The sequence below is a fragment of the Gopherus evgoodei genome, chromosome 4 (genome assembly GCF_007399415.2).
Source record: "Gopherus evgoodei ecotype Sinaloan lineage chromosome 4, rGopEvg1_v1.p, whole genome shotgun sequence".
NCBI lineage: Eukaryota > Metazoa > Chordata > Testudines > Testudinidae > Gopherus > Gopherus evgoodei.
The window spans coordinates 48,522,481-48,541,251 of NC_044325.1; the positions used below are offsets into that span (position 1 = coordinate 48,522,481).

The 18,771-nt window shown below is 39.4% G+C and overlaps 1 protein-coding gene across 3 annotated transcripts; it reads left to right on the plus strand.

The window, feature by feature from the left end:
- The first annotated feature begins 498 nt into the window (after nt 1-498).
- On the plus strand, nt 499-18,321 carry MBIP (MAP3K12 binding inhibitory protein 1). 3 transcript variants are annotated; one of them, XM_030559249.1, is made up of 9 exons: nt 501-711; nt 5,339-5,458; nt 7,212-7,433; nt 7,532-7,628; nt 9,141-9,206; nt 11,440-11,592; nt 13,953-14,050; nt 17,464-17,502; nt 18,028-18,321. In XM_030559249.1, exons 1-9 carry the CDS (start codon nt 586-588, stop codon nt 18,130-18,132), a joined length of 1,026 nt encoding a protein of 341 aa, XP_030415109.1. In that variant the 5' UTR covers nt 501-585; the 3' UTR covers nt 18,133-18,321. The 3 variants fall into 3 exon arrangements, with proteins under 3 accessions (XP_030415110.1, XP_030415112.1, XP_030415109.1); XM_030559250.1 differs by lacking the exon at nt 17,464-17,502 and having other exon boundaries at nt 499-711; XM_030559252.1 differs by lacking the exon at nt 5,339-5,458 and having other exon boundaries at nt 499-711.
- The last annotated feature ends 450 nt before the right edge of the window (nt 18,322-18,771 follow it).

Consider the following 18,771-nt stretch of genomic DNA (forward strand, 5'->3'; position numbering starts at 1 on the left):
ATTGTCTATTTTGTCACACGTCTCGCAATACTTTGGTATTTTCTAAAAGGCCCCAGGTTATTACCCCCGAGCTCATCTTTCATTTTAAAAAAACAAGTCCCTAACCCGTGTGGCTGCAGACAAGACTGAAAGGGTGACCGGGCAATGCTTCAACACGCGAAGCCAAGACCCCCTCACGTACTGGGTCACGATTTTAAAGCCAGTCTCATGGTTCCCGCAGGGGCCTGATTGACTCAGGGGGGTTGAACCCGCTGGGTGGCAAAGCCAGAGCCCGCACCAGTTCCGGGGCAGGCAGGGGCCAAGCACTGGCCGCCACCGCTCCGTGCCGGAGATGGGCTCTGCTAGCGGGCCGTGCCCTGCTTCGATAGAACCCCCGCGACTCGCCCGGGGCTCAGCAGGCCCCGCTACCCAGCGCAAGCCCGGCCTAGAGCGGAGTCGAGGATTGGCCCCTCCGCCCGTCAGTCAGTCGGGCCTGTGGGCGGGGACAGATGCGGCACTCCGCCGAGGCCAGGCCGCCCGAGGGACTCGTCATCTCAGAGCGACGGCGGAGGGGTGGTCCCGGTCCCGGCAGCCTGGCCGGGGATCATGGCCGCCGTGGGGGAGTCTTGCCAGTGTCAGCCCGATGCCCACACGCCGGAGACTCTCGCCGCCCCGGCCGCCAGAGAGGTGCTGAGCGGCGCCCTGCGCTCCCTGCCCAGGCTGACGGGGCAGGTCAGTGGGGGCAGAGCGGAGGGTGGGCGGCGAGACCCTGCAGCAATAGCTGCGTAGGGCAGGGGGTGGTGCGAGTCCCTGCGGGCAGGGGAATGGGGGGTGGGTCCCGTTTGGGGCGGAGCAGCAGAGTTACAGGCAGAGGGGCATGGCGGTGCGAGACCCCTCAGGAGGGGGGGCGACAGCAGCGTCCAGGGAGAGGGGATGAAAGTATTAACCAAGGACAGCAGGGGCTGTGCCTGGGGGGGAGGGGCGGCGGAAGATAGGACAGTTTGGGTTTATTTGGTGAGAAATCGACTTGCAATTCATAATCCAGTAAAAGCCCCCTTATTTGGGGGAAGATCTGGGATTGCTTTCATGGTCGTTTAGTACTTGCTATTACCAAGGATCAGATATCATGCTGCTGCTTTTGTGATGGATAGTGTACAGACTCTCATTACTACTTCCTTCCATATTAACAGCAAAGCAAACGTGCTGCTGTTAACTGTGGATTTAAAAAAAAGTGATTATTGCCTGTGAAATATATGCCCAAATTTATGAATTTGTGTATGAAGGAAATATTTTTCCTGTGACAAAGTGTGTAGATTTTATCACACACAGCAGGTTAGTATGAATGTTGTCCACAAACCATTAAGTAGTCCATTATAACTTGGAAAAAAAATCAGGACACTTGAAGTTAGAACAACTAAGACTTTTGGCTTGGTTCTGCTGTTGTGGGGCATGATCAAGTTTCTTCAAGCCATATTTTTAGAAGTGGCTTCAATTTTAAAATCTAGAGCATGTTTTTAGAGGTGAGGAGAGCCCATCGTCATTAAGTGGTGATATTATAGTAGTGCTCAGAGGCTGTGATCAAAATCAGGGTCCACAGGCAGACACAGTCCTTGCCTTAAATTGTTTACAATCCCAAAAAAATCCCAATCCTATGAGCCCATGAGTGGAGCTTCTCAAATTTGTGAATTTAAACCATGCACAAGTGTTTAGGGCCTAAGAGTAGAAGCTACATTTGAAGGGTGAGTGAGAGGGAGAAAAATATATACAACTTCAAACATTTTCTTAATCTTTTTGTAAAGTAGATATCTGCTTTCCCCAAGTATTCCTCAGTCTAGCCATTAAACATGATCTGACATTTTTTCGTATTGGCAAAACTAAGTCTCCTCTCTTGCCATTTCAAGTGGGTGCTGCAGCTACTGTGCACCTTTAATAATCAAACCATCGTTATCGAAGCACTCAAATATTGAGGCACCCAAAATAAAGGGCTGAAAACTTGGGCCTTAACCTTTATGTATCTGTTTTTTCTATCTGTAACAACACTAGCCTATCTCTCTAATAGGAATGCTGTGTGCATTGGTTAATGTTTATACAGTGTTTAGAGGTGGTACCATGTTAAGTATTAGATGCATCAGACTAGCGTTACACAAAAGCTTCCCTTTGTATTGTGGACAGCATTTTCCATAAATCTTCACTAATCACAACAACTGAGTGGGTGAAGAAAAAAATTACAGTAACATGCATATAACAGTGGTGATGGAACATAAAGAGCACTGTTCCTTTTGTAAAAGCAGCAAAGAGTCTTGTGGCGCCTTATAGACTGTTAGTCTATAAGGTGACGCAGGACTCTTTGCTGCTTTTACAGATCCAGACTAACATGGCTACCCCTCTGATACTTGTTCCTTTTGTGCTTCTCAACGCTGCAGAAATGTGGACCTCGTATATAAAAAACAGGAGCTGGAACATATACGTAATGTAAACTAGGTTCTTGATGCTAAAGATGACACACCCTATGTAACAGCTTAAATCCTTGCATTTAGTGTTGTTTTAAAAATTTGTTTTAATCTCTGTCCCTTATTCAGTACTTCACTGGTTACCCAAAGCTTGGCTACTTATAGGGCTGCATTTTAGATTCTGGGCCTAGTAGCACATGTGTAGTAAGGTCCATATGCTGATTTCGTAGAATTTAATGACAGTGGTTTGTTTCCACAACAGGGGTATCTTGTATAAAAATTGCTAGTCTGATGTTGTTTCGAGCCATAGGGATATCCATTGTGATGGAGTGACTTAAAGTCACCGTCAGCTGCAACAAAATAGATGTCAGCCAATGCTAGTGTAGTAGTTGCAGAAACTACAACATTTCAGTCTGACAGTCCTTACAAGTACTGTTAAGGCAAGAGGAAGCATTACTATAATTTTAATTTGCTTATTCAGTATTTATTAGTGTAGTAATACACACAAAGTGTAAACTAGGTGAAGATGACTAAAGCATGACTATGAATAAAAGAACCCAACCTTTTCACTTACCCTTTTTAACTGTTTATCCCTAAATTTTTCCCATTCAGAAATCTTGCTAAGTTTCTACACTTTAAATTGCCTGAATAGGAGCCCCAAAATATCAAGTGAAGTATACAACTGTTGCTGTGACTATTTGAAAAGAGGGATTGTTGAGGAGTACTCTTTTTAATGTATAATATGTGGTATATGTACTCCCACTGACTGTTAGCAGACACTATAAGTAACTATATCCAAAGTGTGTATTGTGTACTTTTTTTATGGAAACATTTTGCACAAACTGTGTGTATGCATGTGTGCCTGATTAACACCAAAAATGTAGATAAATAATCTCATGAGCTAAATAAAATGTACATTAAGTTTCACTTTCTTAAGGAAATAAAAGTTCAAAATGAGCATGCTTACCAAAACATGAATTTTCCTAATACAGTATGTGCAGGTTAAATACCAAAAAGAATAAAGCCTTGCTTTAAATAGATCTAAAAATACTGGATATATCATATCTAGCTGAACCAAAAAATGGAAAGCTTAAACCTGTTGTGACTTTGTTGTTAGTTTTTAGAATTTTGATGCTGAGTAAGAAGAAAAATACAGTTTCATTATTTCACTAGTTTTTCTGCCTCTGTAAGAATTGGTGAGTTCCCCATCTCCTTTCCCATGTATTGGCTTGTTCTCTGATCTTGCACATTTACTCAAGCAGAACTGGAATGGGAATGGTGCCTACTTAATGATGCAGGATCAGGTTCATATTTTGTTTAGATATAACACTGTTATTGTGGTTCCTGTTTTCACTGCACGTATGTAAAGTAGTTTAATATTTGACTGCTTTGCCTCCTAATGTATTGCTAGCATTCTGTTTACTTTATTCACATTTGATTCTCCCTACATATGTTGTGCGTTAGATGTATTTTTGCTTATTTCAATCTTCAATAGTCAGCCCTTTAAAAAAATTATCTGTTTTCTTACCCACATTTAATGCCATTAGCTGGCCCCTACTTTTTTGGGGGGAGGCGGGGGCGCACGGGAGGATATGTTAAAGATATTGTGCTTCAGGCATGCAAACTCAATTATCTATCTAGTTGTAGTCTAATTTTCTTTTTAAAAAATTGGGAGCTTGCACTATTTGTGAGCATCACATTGATCAAGCAGCACAAGTGTGTGAATGAATTAGGAATTCTGGACCTGATTCCGAGTGTCCCTGAGTCATGTAACCCCTGTTGATTTAAATAGGAATTATGCCTAAGGCTAGAACTCATTAGTCACTTTTGGGGAGTCTTTTAATGCCTTATTTGGTTGGAAAGCAACCTATTTGACTTTGATGGGAGTTGTCAAGTGCTTGATATTTCTCAGGATTAGGCCCTGTGAGAACAACAAGTTTTATTGAAACAAAAATAAAGGTGGAAATGAAGAGCGTGCATGTATTTCATTAGTGATTAACAACAAAAAGTGTAGTGTAAAATGAAATTATTTTTATAAACATGCACATTGATTAGAGGTTTAATAGATGCATGATCAATGCAGTTTCTAAAAGCTAACTTCAATATGTGCATAATCTGTAAATTGTACATTGTTTTCGCTAAAGAGTATAATCTCAGGGCATTTGTTTATGTAGTATGAGTTTGCAATGGTTCAGTTGCATAGAAAGTTAAACTTTGATTTTTGAAGTAGATTTCATGGGCTGGAGAAGGTCCTGCTGCACAGTCTGCATTTTGCTTAACCTAGGGTTTGGTAAAGATTATTTATGTAGGCTTCTTGCAAAAGAAGATACAATTTACATTCATTTTAGACTAAAACCTGATCTGGAAGTGTGCGTAGTGCCCACACTTCTCAGCACACCTCAAAATCAAGGCCATAGTTTATTTAAACATACTGGTAAACAAACACACAGTTTACCTATTTTTGTCCCACTGTTTGCAAAGCAATAATCTCTATGAAACAGGCATATTGGTGGCTTGGTCTTGTCACTAGCTATGCTGTCAAACCAGCTAAAATAAAAGCAAGCTACAGTAATAAAATATTTTATTGTAACAGTTGATTTGATGGACTGACTTAATTCTTGACAGAGATTAAAAGGCTAAATTAATGCAATAAAAATGGCATTAACTAAAGAGTATTTTTTTAAAAAAATCAGACTTCATGCAAACATGTAGTGATTTGAGGAGTGTCAGTTACAATTGAAGTTTCAATGCAAGACTAACATTTTTAAACCATTCTTCTTCTCACATAAAAATGCAGTCAACAGGCTGAGAATTTGTTACCCCATAGAAGTCCCATATACTTCTATGACATTCTGTAATACAGCATAATGATGTAATTTTTGTAATGATGCTTGTTTGCCCTTTTGAAGCTTAACCTTGGAGATGATGTGGTGAAAATTGTAATCGATTGGAGCAAGCTTCAAAGTACTTTGGCACTCCAGCCTACATTGCTCTTTAGTGCACTTCAGCAACATATTTTATATTTGCAGGTAAATATTTTATCGTACACTTAAATGCTGATCTCTTTGGTCAAGTTTAAAGTAGCTAGATTATATGCACTGCATAATTTCAGTTGTTTTGATTTAGTATTGAAGTATTTAATTTGTGAAGCATGCAAATATATTCTACATTTGGGATTCCACTACACTTCATAGGTTCTCAAACCTGTTATCTTATAGAGTTGTCAGAACAGTTGTGGGAATAGCCTGTAAGGACACTATGGGTAAGCAGATTGAACAAATGCAGCCCCATTGATTTCTAGACTTGCATTGTAAATTCAATACATTTCCATCTATGGTGGGTTATAATTAAGCAATAAGACACGGCAGGTGTGTGTCATGCTATGATAATGATTCCATGCCTTGGGTGAGTTTTGAGGCTCATGGAGTGCTTTCAGTGGTTCAAGAAGTGACATTATCCCAGCATGACACATCCTGGAGTGTCTTACTGCAATTAAACATTTTCAGCATAGGTTTTAACAAGAAAGTAATTTCTTTGACATGTCTCATTTTGCCAAGTAGCCAGTCACTGCATTTTTCTTAACTATTTGAAACTTTTTGGCCCTATCAGAAGTAGCAAATAATCACACACTATAATTTAGGTTTTGTTTTGTTTTTTTTTTTTTTTTTGGTTTTGGTTGTTTTGGACAGTCAATAGCTAAACAGAATTGAGCCCTTGCCATGTCGTGGTCTGACATCTGAAGAAAGTGGTGATTTGAATACATTTCAGTTTTTCATTTTATCTGTTCAGTGAATGATTCCAAGTGTATTGTATTTGGGGGGGACAGGGTAAAATTAGAGGAACTTATTAACTTGCCAGTCTACAGGATAAAAAGGGCCTTTGTTTTACACATCAAGAGTCTAATATGACAAATGAAAAAAGACAAAAGGCAGGATTAAAAGCACGTAAAATTTACTTGCAGGCTCCTTGAATTTAGACATACTAATTTCACTCCTTTTCAGGAAATTAAACTGGTAGAAATTGTCCTGTTATAAGTAATAGTTAATCCTAGTTTTGTAGAGGAAAAAGAAGTTATAAAATTCAGGGAAGACTTAAGTGGGTGTGGGGGTGGGGGGGAATAAGGGGAGACATATAGTATAACTTATTTTTTTGAAAGGCTTTTGTTTTTACATCTTGTGCAGGAACATCCAGTAGAATGATAAGCATTTATTTTGCTGCTACGGCTACCAGTGCTTTCTCTCATTTAATTTTGTAATATAAGTAGGTAATCAGCCATATCAAGGAAAGCATGATGGTTTAGCATAACACCTATATATTTCGTTTCTGTGTTGTCTCATATGCTTTGGGCAACTGCAGTTTCAAGTGGAGAATCTCTAGTGATGTAGTGATAAAGTAAGGGCTTTACAGAGTGAGAGCATTGGCTCTCGTGTTAAGGAGGAAAAATACTAAGCCTAGTGTTCTGAGTAGGCATCTGAATGACATGTTAATTAAGTGTCATTGGTGATGAAGGCTGAAGCTTTGATTTGCTTTATAACAGATGAGCAGCAGACAGATTTGCTCAGACATTTTGGATGTTTTCAATTTCTCATATACAAACATGTAACAGGCTGTGGTCATAAGGGCATAACATTTGGAAGTACAATATTTTTAGTTTTTTATTGGATTGTATATCAGGTTGATATTATATGGTGTCTCAAATTATTTTAACCAGTCTGTTTTAGAAATTGTGATGAGAAGCATGTTGCCATTTTGAACCCTACCATATATCCTTTTTTGTTTCAGCCTCTTTTAGAAAAACTCCAGTCAATGATTAAAGAGGAAAATATAGTCCCTGTTGAAGATGCGGATAAAACAGAAGGCAAGAAGTTGGATACAAATTCAAAGTTATCCAATAATACCTCACAGATAGAAAAAAAATATACAAGTTATGATTCAGGAGATCTGAAAGAGGCTCCTATTAATTTTGACTCAGAGGTGGTCCAGATAAAAGCTGGAAAAGCAGAAGTAAATGTCCATCTTGCCTAGATTTGAGAAATGCCATTTTTTTCACTTTGAATTACAACAATGAAATAGATACATGTCACCATGTTTATTACCTGCAGATTGACAGGAGGATATCAGCCTTCATTGAGAGGAAACAAGCTGAGATCAATGAAAATAATGTCAGGGAATTTTGCAATGTTATTGATTGTAATCAAGGTAATTATCCAACCAGAGTTTAATCTTCCTAGCAATTTAAACATTTGTTTTAAAATGTCATTTATATTTAAAAACCAAAAACTTAACTTCATTTTTAAAATGAAGACCATTTGTACGTGTGATGTGGAAATTGGATAGAGAAAATGCAGAGATTACTCTCCCAATACTAGTCTTGTCTTTCTAAGTTTCGTGGAGACCCTACTGATGGAGAGGAGCTGTTGCTATATTTAAAAAACTGCAGAGTATATAATCAGATGCCCTCATTAATGAAGATACTTCCTTTTTAAAGTCAACAATTACAATAACTTTATAAAGTAACTCTAAATTAAGTTAATGGAGGAGAATTGCAGTGCAAATAATGTCTTACCAATTGTATATTGAAAGTCTAAACTTAGAGAAGTGTAATATTAGTTTGATAGAGAATATTTCATTGTAACTTATTTAAATTACTAGAGGGTTGAATTAAAAGAAAAAATATGAAGGGTCTTAAGTCAAGTTGTTTGTTTGTTTTTTAAATGTGCCCTACTTAATGATAATATCCAGAGTAAAACAATTATAGAAGTGTTTTGAAGAGACTTATTTATAAATAAGGAGTAAAATACCGCAGTTTTCCTACGTCCTCTAGTTTCCTCCCAGTGTCTGTTTACCCAAATATCACATAAGTAATTTTTGTGCATGCTGTGTTTTAAATCTCAAAGATCACTGTTTTATAATTTCATAAGTGTTGGAATGAAGAACATTCTAAAAAGTTAAACATTCAGAAACGTTAAGGGTTAATAGACAGTTTAAGATGTGCTAGATAATAAAATGTCACTTTTAAAAGTTATATTAAGTAAGCTTACATGCATAAAAGTTGATTCTAGAACTTTTCTATGCTCATTTTATTATAAAACAAATATAGCTCTAAATACATGGACAAGAATAAAATACAAATGCTAGAATATGAAAGGAAATGAGAGATGGGTTCTGTTCTTAGCTGGGGGGGGGCAGGTGCTAAAATTTTACAAGCTACAATACTACTACTATTAATAATGACAAGCCACAAATATAGATAAGGGAAAGTGGAACAAGGTGCTGTACTCTACACTAAGAAGGATTCATGGAAGAAACTAGCTTTAAGGAGGGACTTGAAGAAGAGGAAGAAGGGTTTATGGACAGAGACAGAAAACCAAACCTAAAGTACGGGTGGAAAGAAAAGGAAACAATGAGTAGGAGATATGGAGAAACAAATGAACCAAGGAGATGAGGACAATTAGAACACAAGTAGATTGGAACAGGTTATGGTTCTAATCCTGCAAATGTTTACACATGTGAATAATTTTATACAGGTGAGTAGTCTCATTGAACTCAATTGGTCCACATGTGTATAAGTGTTCACAGGACTGGGGCCTAGGCCTTTCATACCTTGGAGGAAGAGGAATTTAAATTTGGTGTGCCAAAAAGCCAGTGATCAGAGCATTTTAATTTACAAATATGCATTCAGGGTCTTTTTTTTTTTTTTAATGTCCTTAGAGAACAGCTGTGCCAGAACAGATGCAGTTTTCACACCTTATCCTGGATTTAAGAGTCATGTAAAGGGTAAGCAGTAATCTGTGTACTTTGTCTTCAAAATATATTTGCCACAGTGAACACTGTCCAGGTGGAGACAATGCCAGATCAAATGTGGCTCAACCAAAATGTGTACTTTTTGTATAGAACATTAAAATATCATGGAAACGTTTATATTGACTTTCAGTCTAATAAAACCAGTTGTGAATCATTCCCCCTGCAAAGTTTCCACCCCAAAGCCAGCAGCATGGTGCTAGTGCATGAGAACCTAAAGGTGTGTTTTACCAGAAGCAAAAAATAAAATAGTCTGTCTTCATTGTCTGAGATGAAAGATTAAAAAAAAAAATCCCAGTTTTTAGGTGAAAAATTATTTGCATTTAACATTCTGAATTGATTTTTTTAAAAAAATTGTGAATGTCCCTCTAAACAAAATAATTGTATTGAAATGAGAGGCAAGCCCAGCTTAAGTTATAATTACAGAATTATTGTACTGCAAGGCTTTACATTTCCTTCATTATCACAGAGATTGCTCAGCTATTAAATGCTCCTTCACTAGCAGCTGATGCCAGATGAGGAAGAGGAGACTGCTCCAGCCATCCTGAATGGAAGGTGTTGATCTCTTCTCCATCCCCACTTACTTCATTGGCCAATGTTGCAGGAGGTCTTAAACCCTTGCCATCTCCTCCCAGTACTGTTCTGATAGTGGAGAGGGTACAGCAGCATGGCATGGGAGGGGACAACCCAGCAAGCAAGATTCTCCTCCCAAAAAAAAGTCTCAAAGGGGGGAAAACTGGGGAAAAATAGAAAAAAGGTGTATAAAATAATCCTTATACTCTGTCTATTTAGGGAATTATATGACCTCCATCGCTGTAGTATCTGAATACCTCAGTCTTTAATTCTCCCACCACCACAGGAGGTAGAGAAGTAGTGCTGTCCAGACACAAAGAGGCTAAGTGCTTTGCCAAAAGTCACACAGGAAGTCTGGAAGAGCAGAGAATTGACCCAAGATCTCCCAAGTGCTGAAATTAAGTGTGCAAAAATGTGCCTGATCAGTGCTGTCTAGGCACATGTACAACTTATTTGAAATACAACAATAAAAGTACCTCCCCTTCTGAAAATTGAAAGTCTACCTGTGCTACCCACTCAGTCACCCTTTTAGAAAAAGTCTAGGATAATACAGTGGATTAGTGTCATAGCATGTTGCAAAGCTTAACCATTTTCTGTTGTGCCAGGAGGAAGATTGGAGAAGTGAGGCCCAGAGTTAAGGTCCCCTTCTTTTGTTAGTTGAAGTGTCTTGACTTCAGCACAGTGTTATTGAAGAGGTTGCCCAGACCCATACTGTTCAGACCTTTTGATAGGTCAAAACCAGCACATTTATTTGCACCTAGGAAAGAACTGGAAACAAAGACAATGCAGACTCTGTAGCACAAGCTTGAAGTGCTCAGTAAGCCTACAGCAGCATGCTGCACCATCTGAAGTTTCCTGAATAGTGTTCAGGTACAGCACGGTGCTGTAAGACCACCTGGAAGAATGGATAATGTTATTTGTGGACTTTGACACACAGATTGGTAAAGAGATTTTGACTTGGTTGGAAAAAAACGTGCTTGGCCACAGCTATGTGATCATCCAGAAGCAGCAAAGGATCCAGCCAGACTTCCAAGTTGCAAACCCAAATAACACAACATTGAGAACTCCCTTGCTAATATTTCTGCTAATTCTTGTAGTTTTTTCTCCTCCTATATTCTACTTGTTAACATAGTGGTAGTTGTAATGCAGCCCATAATGTTAGGTCATGGCTTTTTCTCGACTTTGCTTTCCACTCACACTAGCTCTAGCCAATCATTACTTTAGATTGGATGATATTTGTTTTTCAGCTACTAATCTAACTGTTGCTGTTATTGATATTAGCAGCTAAAAGACAAATAAAACTTGACTCAAAACATTCTTGAATGTTTGCCACATGGAAGTGTGAAGAAAAATTGCTAGTCTTTGTCTGAGGCAAATTAATGCTTTGAGTTATTTTTATCCATACCTAACTTTTTAGCTAGGCAGCATAGTTTAAGAAATGCATTTTACTGAACCTCTAGTCTTCAATGTCTTTACTACAACTTTTAATGTGATGAAAGTCCCAAAGTTAGCTTGGTTATCACAGTGAAGTTAGTAAAACTACTGTATTATATTATTACTTAAATGAAATAGTTCTTGATATGAGAAGCTGACTACATGTGCCTGTGTGGTAGTCGTGTAATCTTTTTTAACCTAGTTTCTAGAGTTGTGAATACCTATGGTCCCCAGACTAGATCTGAAGGAACACACGGGTCCAGTCATAAAGCAAGTATCCTGCTTCGTGACTGTGGAAACCAAGCGGTAGAGGAAAGACTGCAAAACATTGAAGCTCATTTACGGTTACAAACAGGTTTGTACTATATGCTTTAATTGTGTAATTAAGATTTGATTGTACTGTAATCACGAATATAGTACAGTTAGGCAAGGTTTCAAGTTCAGTCTGTGAATGGATTGCATGCTTTTCAGCACATCTCTGTAGTAGTAGGTGGCAGAATTTTCTCTGTAAGGGTCAGGCCAGCTGAAACACTGCAAGGTGAGGTAAGCTGTCTCCGTCTCAACTCAGTTCCTATCCATCTCCACTCAACTCCTGGCCAAATCAACAGCCTTGAGAAAAGCCTCAAGTTCATCTTTCTTCTCTCTTTAGCAACTGCACAGGAAATCCCCAGGTGTCATAGTGTGACCTGCTTTAGACACCCACTCCCTGCTTCTTGTTTCAGAGAAGTAAAAAGGGGGCGGGGATTTTTGCAGGGTTGTTCTCTGCTCACTAGCAGTCAGAGTAGCTCTCTCCTAGCACTGCTACCCTTCTACTGCCACTGCAGTAAAAGACAGCAGCACTAGGAGAAGTGAGAGGGGAGCAGTTTTAAAATATAGCTGCTGAGCAGAGAGCAGCCTTGAAGGAAGAATACTTTCCCAGCCATAAGGGGAAACAGGGAGAAAAACTTTGAAACCCTGACCAGGACTTGCTATGACTTTTTGTGACTGGCTTTCCAAATATGGTCTGTGTGTGCTCCAAAAGTAGAGAAGAGAGTTAAAATTCAACCACAGCTTTAATGTTTATTTCAATACTGCCTTGGCAAGGATTGGGTTAGATTCTTTAATGGAATCAAATCAGAGCTGGAAATGATGTAAGGTAAAGATGTGGATGGGCAGCCAATAGAGGGAATAAAACATGGTGGGGCCATGTAGTTACTACTTTGAAAAAAAAAAAACAACACAGATGAAATATGTCTCCAGTGTACCACACTCATGTTTACCTTTCATCCTGAAAGCTGCTACTGGGCTAAATACTTATCCAATTTATAGATTGCCATGTACTATAAGATCTGCCTCATCACGTTGCATGTTTTTGTATGGTCAGTTCTGTTTAGTACATGAACGAGACAGCTGAGTCATAGGCCAAGATGCTGTGGTAAAATCCCAGGAGACAGCAGGCTGTCTTTTTCAAACCCTTCTCCCATGACCTTGCTCCTCCACAATATACCCCCTCCCCCTGTAGTGAATTAGGCAACTGTTGTCAGGACACCTGTTCTTTCACTTCTAGTGGTGAATTCCCTCCAGTGCAATTCTAGATATCTATACTTGGACCCATAGATGACCAGTCACCACCTGCTCTCTGCTGATAGCCATTAGCTGCGTCCTGTTTGAAGTGGTGATGCTTGGTGCACTACCACATGGGATTTTAGGTTTCCACATAATCAGTATAATGGTGGTGCATGAGGCACTTGCTGATGTCTAGTTGCACATGGGCAGCTATCAGAATGAACAGAAGATTAGTGAATAGAGTAAAATACATGCTACTAACTAATGGGTTTGCCTTTTAAAATTTACCAGTATTAAGTCTCCTGTAGCCTACTGTGTGGGTTTTTTTTTTTTTCAATCCTAGATGCAACATGCATAAAGAGGGACTTAGGTTTCTTTTAGGGTTAATTTTGTTTTTCAAAATCATTGCTGTTCTAAGCTATGAAGGGTTTTAGAACTAAAGTATGTCTCAAAAAAATCCATTTGTCCAACCACCACTAGTGCTTTAAGTCATCAATTTCTGCAGAACTTACATTCACTAAAAACAATTTCTAGCCCTGGAGATTGGAAAGATAACTTTCATGTGTCATCTGCAGACAGCTCCAGTACCTCTGCTCATAGCTCTGCAGACAGTTCCAGAACCTCTGCACACTAGTCAGTATGACTGCTGCCTTTCAAAACACTGCTAGCTTCAGTTTCATGTTCCTGCATTTTTGTGAAGCAGTGAGATAGAAACAAGGACTAGAGTTACTGAGGCATCAACCTCCTCTTCCTCCTACCCCCCCCCCCCAAAAAAAAAAAACACATAGGAGAAGGGTAAAGAAGCTGAGACTCCTTCTTTGCAGCTGCAGAACAGAAAGTGGCAAATCTTACCCCTCCCACTAGGTAGAGAGGATGGAATTTTAAATTCTCCAGACATTGGAGACTAATGAATGAGCTTCCACGCAGGACCCAGGAACAGCACCTTAGTAGAAATTCCAGCAACATTTCCTCTCCTGGCAGCTGAATAGGGGTTGGCTTCTCATCAGACCATATTGGTTACCCTTCCCCCTATTTTCCCACCCACCTTTTTCATCTCATCTTCTGGTTAGTAGGTGAATTATTCAAGCTCTACTATGAAGTTTAAGCTTATAGTAATGTTAGTTATTCAGATGGTTTCCTGACTCTTCCTATTTCGATCGTTACATCAAGGTGGTCCAGTACCTAGAGATATTTATCAGAGAATTAAAAAGCTTGAAGATAAAATTCTCGAGTTGGAAGGAATGTCCCCTGAATATTTTCTCTCTGTGGTAAGTAATTCTCTCTAACTTCCATTATTCAGCACACCTAAATATGCTTGGGTCTTTTTGTTTTCTTAAATCTTTGATATAGGAAGTAGATCTTATGAAGTTATATTGGTAGATACTATTTTGATAGTTGCGTGAACACTTTTTTCCATAGAAATATGAAATTTCTAAACTACAAAAACTTAAATTGAGCAAAAGTATGATTTTCATTCTGGTGACTGTCTTGCTTTTATGCACAATATGATTACATTTTAATGGCCATAGAGAATTAGTGTTCAGACTGGTGTGAGGAACAGCGCTATTGCCAGCTCACAATGTTTTTTTCGCAAGTGACAAGATTTCAGGAGATGCTGGGACTCCTTTCTCAATGACACAAGTAGTTCCAGCACCCTTGCAGAGCCAATCCCTTCTAATTGCTCTTTCCTCTTCTGTGAGAACAGCAAAAAGCCATGCAGCTCAAAGCGGTTCCACTCCCTCCTGTGAGAGAGATGGACAGGATGATACCTCTGTTCCTCCCCCTCCCCTTCTGTGGCACTGAGCTTGGAATAAGGAGGGGGAAATGGGGAGCCCACTGCACCTCCCCCAATCTGCCAGCCTGTGAAGGGAGAGAGGGGACCCTGCTATAGCTTCTCCAAGCTTGGGAGAGGGGTGTGAAGAATTCTAGGAGGAGCAGAAGTGAGGCTAATGTAGGGAGCTGAACTGAGGGGGACTGACAGGAGCTGAAGTGATGGTGGGAGACAGAATTAATTGCTGGGCAAGTTATGGGGAGATAGGGGTGAGAGCTTCTGTAGCAGGGGCCAAAATCACCTTTCCCAATGAATTTGGGAGTGTTGGCAAAACTAATTATCTCTCACAGTGGGAATTGGCAGGAGGAGGTTCAAAAATCAAGAGACTGAAAAAACAATATCTTTGTCTGAAAAATGATTGATTTTCGAGCTCTTGAAATTGGCAATTCTGGAATAGGGAAGGGATGACAAACAATAGCATGGGAAGATGGATAAATTGCTTGGAGATTATCTATTTTATGTCATTCAGTGCTTTTTTTAAGCTAGTCTTCAGACCAAATTCTGTCATTAAGTGTGCATAAACAGTGAAAGTTGTGTATATTTGTCTTTCTGAAATATGGAAAATTAGCAAACAAATGTAATGCTTCCTCCGGCACAACAGTGCATAGTTAAGTAAAAAGAGTATATAGGTGCATCAAAGACTCTATTTTTGCACTATATGAAAGGCTTAAACCACAGCAGGAAACAGTTGAATTGGCTTCACAAAAAACTAGCACATGGACAAAGTGAAACTGGAAAAGATGTTTCTCTAATGCTCAGTTACAGAACTCTTATTATTTGGAATATTGGTAGCTAAAAGTTTTGAAATTGATTAGCTTCAAGTTGAATGTCTTTTTATAAATACATAGAACTGCTATTGAGAGTGATTCAAAACTTCATGTAGTATAGGCCTTTTCAACAAGTGTCTGATTCTGGGATCCAGTTCTTTAGTTTAACTCATATTTGAAGTTCCTAGCCAGTAATACACACATTTGGGCTGCACATTAAACTTTCAATTTTAATTTATCTTTTTACTCCCCTGGGGGCTTCAACTTCCCGTTGGAAATGTAGGAGACAGCAATCTGGTTAGGGTAGAAGCTACAGAGGATGGAGGCAAGTGACTCAAAAGTGCCCTGCCTGAAGGTTCCCTTCTTCAGGAAAGGGAATCCAGGCCACTGAGGAGGCTTGTAGAGGCAGAAATCCTGCATTTCAGAAGAGGGCAAGGGACATTTGCAGGGGACTGAGAAGTAGGTACCCAACAAGGCCATCTGCCCTGTTTAAGGGGGAACATAAGAATGGCCATACTGGTTCAGACCAGAGGTCTGTCCAGACCTATATCCTGTCTTCCAAAAGTGCCAATGTCAGGTGTTTAGGAAGGAATGAACACAACAGATAATCATCAAGTGATTCATCCCATTGCCCATTCCCAGCTTTTGGCAAACAGAGGTTAGGGACACCATCCCTGCCCATCCTGACTAATAGCCATTGATGGACCTATCCTCTATGAACTTATCTAGTTCTTTTTTTGAACCTGTTATAGTCTTAGCCTTCACAACATCCTCTGGCAAGGAGTTCCACAGGTTGTCTGTCAGAGAGAGAAGAGGCCTGGGATTCAGCTGTTACCTTGCAGAACTGCAGATGGGGTTGATAGGGAGGGTATACTGAGTGGGCAAAGGAGGGAACCCTGCCTTGGCTGTTACTACCTGTTAATTACCTTGAGAAAAATGTTTGTTCTTCAGTTCTCCTGCTCTCCCTCCTGTGTCACTAAAATGGACTGGCCCTCTCCCCTGGATTTTCACTTCCTGACTGAATATCTCTCCTAATGACACCAGCAGAAGAGGGAGCCTTCTGGTAGAAAGAGTAAAACAGCAATACTTTAAATTTTAAATATAACCCTAAGTTTTTACTTGGATTTCTCTGTGCTGTACATGGAACTACACCGTGAGACTATTTGGAAATTAAAGGTAGTGCAGGAGGAAGCTTTCTGCTTAACATGTTGAGTTTCCCACATAAAGTGCTTTGGGATCTTTGGGTACCAATAGGTGTTTGGTTGGAATTTACAGTAGCAGTGGTACGGCTAGTGTAGGTCAGTGTCTAGACTGCCAGCAGTATATTGGGAGTCTGCATGAATGTTTGCACCATTGAAACTAGCAGTGGTGAGAAACACTAGCATGGAAGGCATCCACTAAATATCAAACTACCCTGTTACCTCTAAAGGTGGTCTTCATTTAGGATATGATTCGGGTATACCGGCTGTGCAATGTAAAGAAGTTTGAGCAGCTTCTGGCTGTTCTCTGGAAAAGCAGTAGGTGGTTTGATTTTTGCCTGAGATTTCTCCCACCCCTAAAATTCACTTAATTGAGGAGGATTTCTTGGTATGTATGGAATGATGGTCAGCATTCCCTTCAGTGTGCGGAAGACTTACTCCCTGTATCCGTGATAAAAATAGAGCTTTTAGCTTTTAGACTTTGGGGGGGAGGGATAGCTCAGTGGTTTGAGCATTGGCCTGCTAAACCCAGGGTTGTGAATTCAATCCTTGAGGGGGCAATTTAGGGATCTGAGGCAAAAATCTATCAGGGGACTGGTCCTGCTTTGAGCAGGGAGTTGGACTAGATGACCTCCTGAGGTCCCTTCCCACCCTGATATTCTATTCTATGATTAAGGAATCCTCTGTGGATGCTATATTAATAGTGGTGGGCACCACCATGCCACTCAGAGGGAGCACCAGGCAGGCAGGACAGGACCCCAGGGTATGGGGAAAAGCAGATGAAAGGGGTAGGGAAAGGCTCCCACTTGCTCTGGCCTAGGATCTCACAACACCATGATCTGCCTCAATATATAAAGTCTGTGCGTAATCTTTATTCCCTCTAGAATTTTTCTGGCAAAAGGAGGAAGGTCCAACCACCCCATGTAAGTGCCATTAACTTTTACTTACCTTAATTTATGAAATGCTTATAACTGCAGAGTAGTTCCACATTTTACTACAGTATTGTCAAAGTGCACAGCCAGCATAATTGCTTTCTGTGTAGTTACTGAGTTCACTTCAAATATCAGTTTTTGTTTAGTGCACAAATTTTAAATATTTTAGTAGAAAATCTGTCAAGCAGTAGTGTGTAGCTACTTTTGAGAAGTCAGATACCTACCCTAAACTTTATCTGGTTTTCATCAATTGTTAAAGTAGTTTGGCAACAGAACAAATGATGTTTAAGAGTCAAATATTCAGCCTTTTTTGTTCCTGCTAAATTGAGGTAGTTACAAGATCTCTGTAGGTAACTCTTCAGTTCTTAAATTTCTGAACATTCTGATGTTTCAGTGCTAAGATGAAAATACTGTGTTTCAGTATGGAATGACGACTCCTGTAGTAAAATGTGAAGCTGTGCTTGAACATGTGTGGCAATTCCAATGTGTAAATTATTGGGTTTTTTTCCAAAACAGAAATATTCGCTGGCTGAACTTGATGAGAAGATCACTGCACTTAAACAAGCACTACTGAGAAAAACAAATGAAGCAAAGTCCAAGGAGGTTGATGAACTTATTTGATGAACTTTCCTAAATAAGCTCATCTCGTTTTAACTTAGACTTATGAGTACTCTTCACCCGGGATGACTTCAGTAATGAAAATAAAGCTTACATATTAATTCTCTTGTTTGGATGTTTTTGGAAACTTGCTTTTAATTTTGTAACAGTATTGCCCAAAAAACGCATATCAAGTTTCTTAGGTTTTTTTTTTTTTAAATGATGAATGCATTGAAATTAGCATTCTAAAAGTCTGTTCCCTTCTGTTGTAAAGGAGGATCTACATTAGTATTCAGTGTGAAAAACTGCTTTAATTTAACTGTGCAAAATCTGTATTTCATCTGTGTTTTTCTGGATCAGAGGGAAATTTTTGAATAATGATATTCAGAAGGGCTACCTTAACTAAAATGTCAGTGTTGATGTAAGTAACAAGTAATTTTGTGAAATAAAACACTATGTATGAGTGAATTTGTCATCTTAGAAAAAGAAATAGGGTATCACAAAATCAAGAGTATGCACAGGAAGAGCAAATTGTGTTGGTAAATGTTTGTCATTCTCTCCCAGGCTTCAGAAATATATACACCCATAATGTCACTAGACATAAGAAGATGATTAGACAAATCATACAAGGTGTATAGAGGTAGACTGCACCCACTTTTCAAT

Bases quoted from the DNA above. Each gene is read 5' to 3' on its own strand.
- MBIP (XM_030559249.1), top strand. From the start codon at position 586: ATGGCCGCCGTGGGGGAGTCTTGCCAGTGTCAGCCCGATGCCCACACG. The intron at 7,434-7,531 runs GTAAATGTCCAT...TATTACCTGCAG, and splicing joins TAAAAGCTGGAAAAGCAGAA to ATTGACAGGAGGATATCAGC. The intron at 14,051-17,463 runs GTAAGTAATTCT...TATTCCCTCTAG, and splicing joins CTGAATATTTTCTCTCTGTG to AATTTTTCTGGCAAAAGGAG.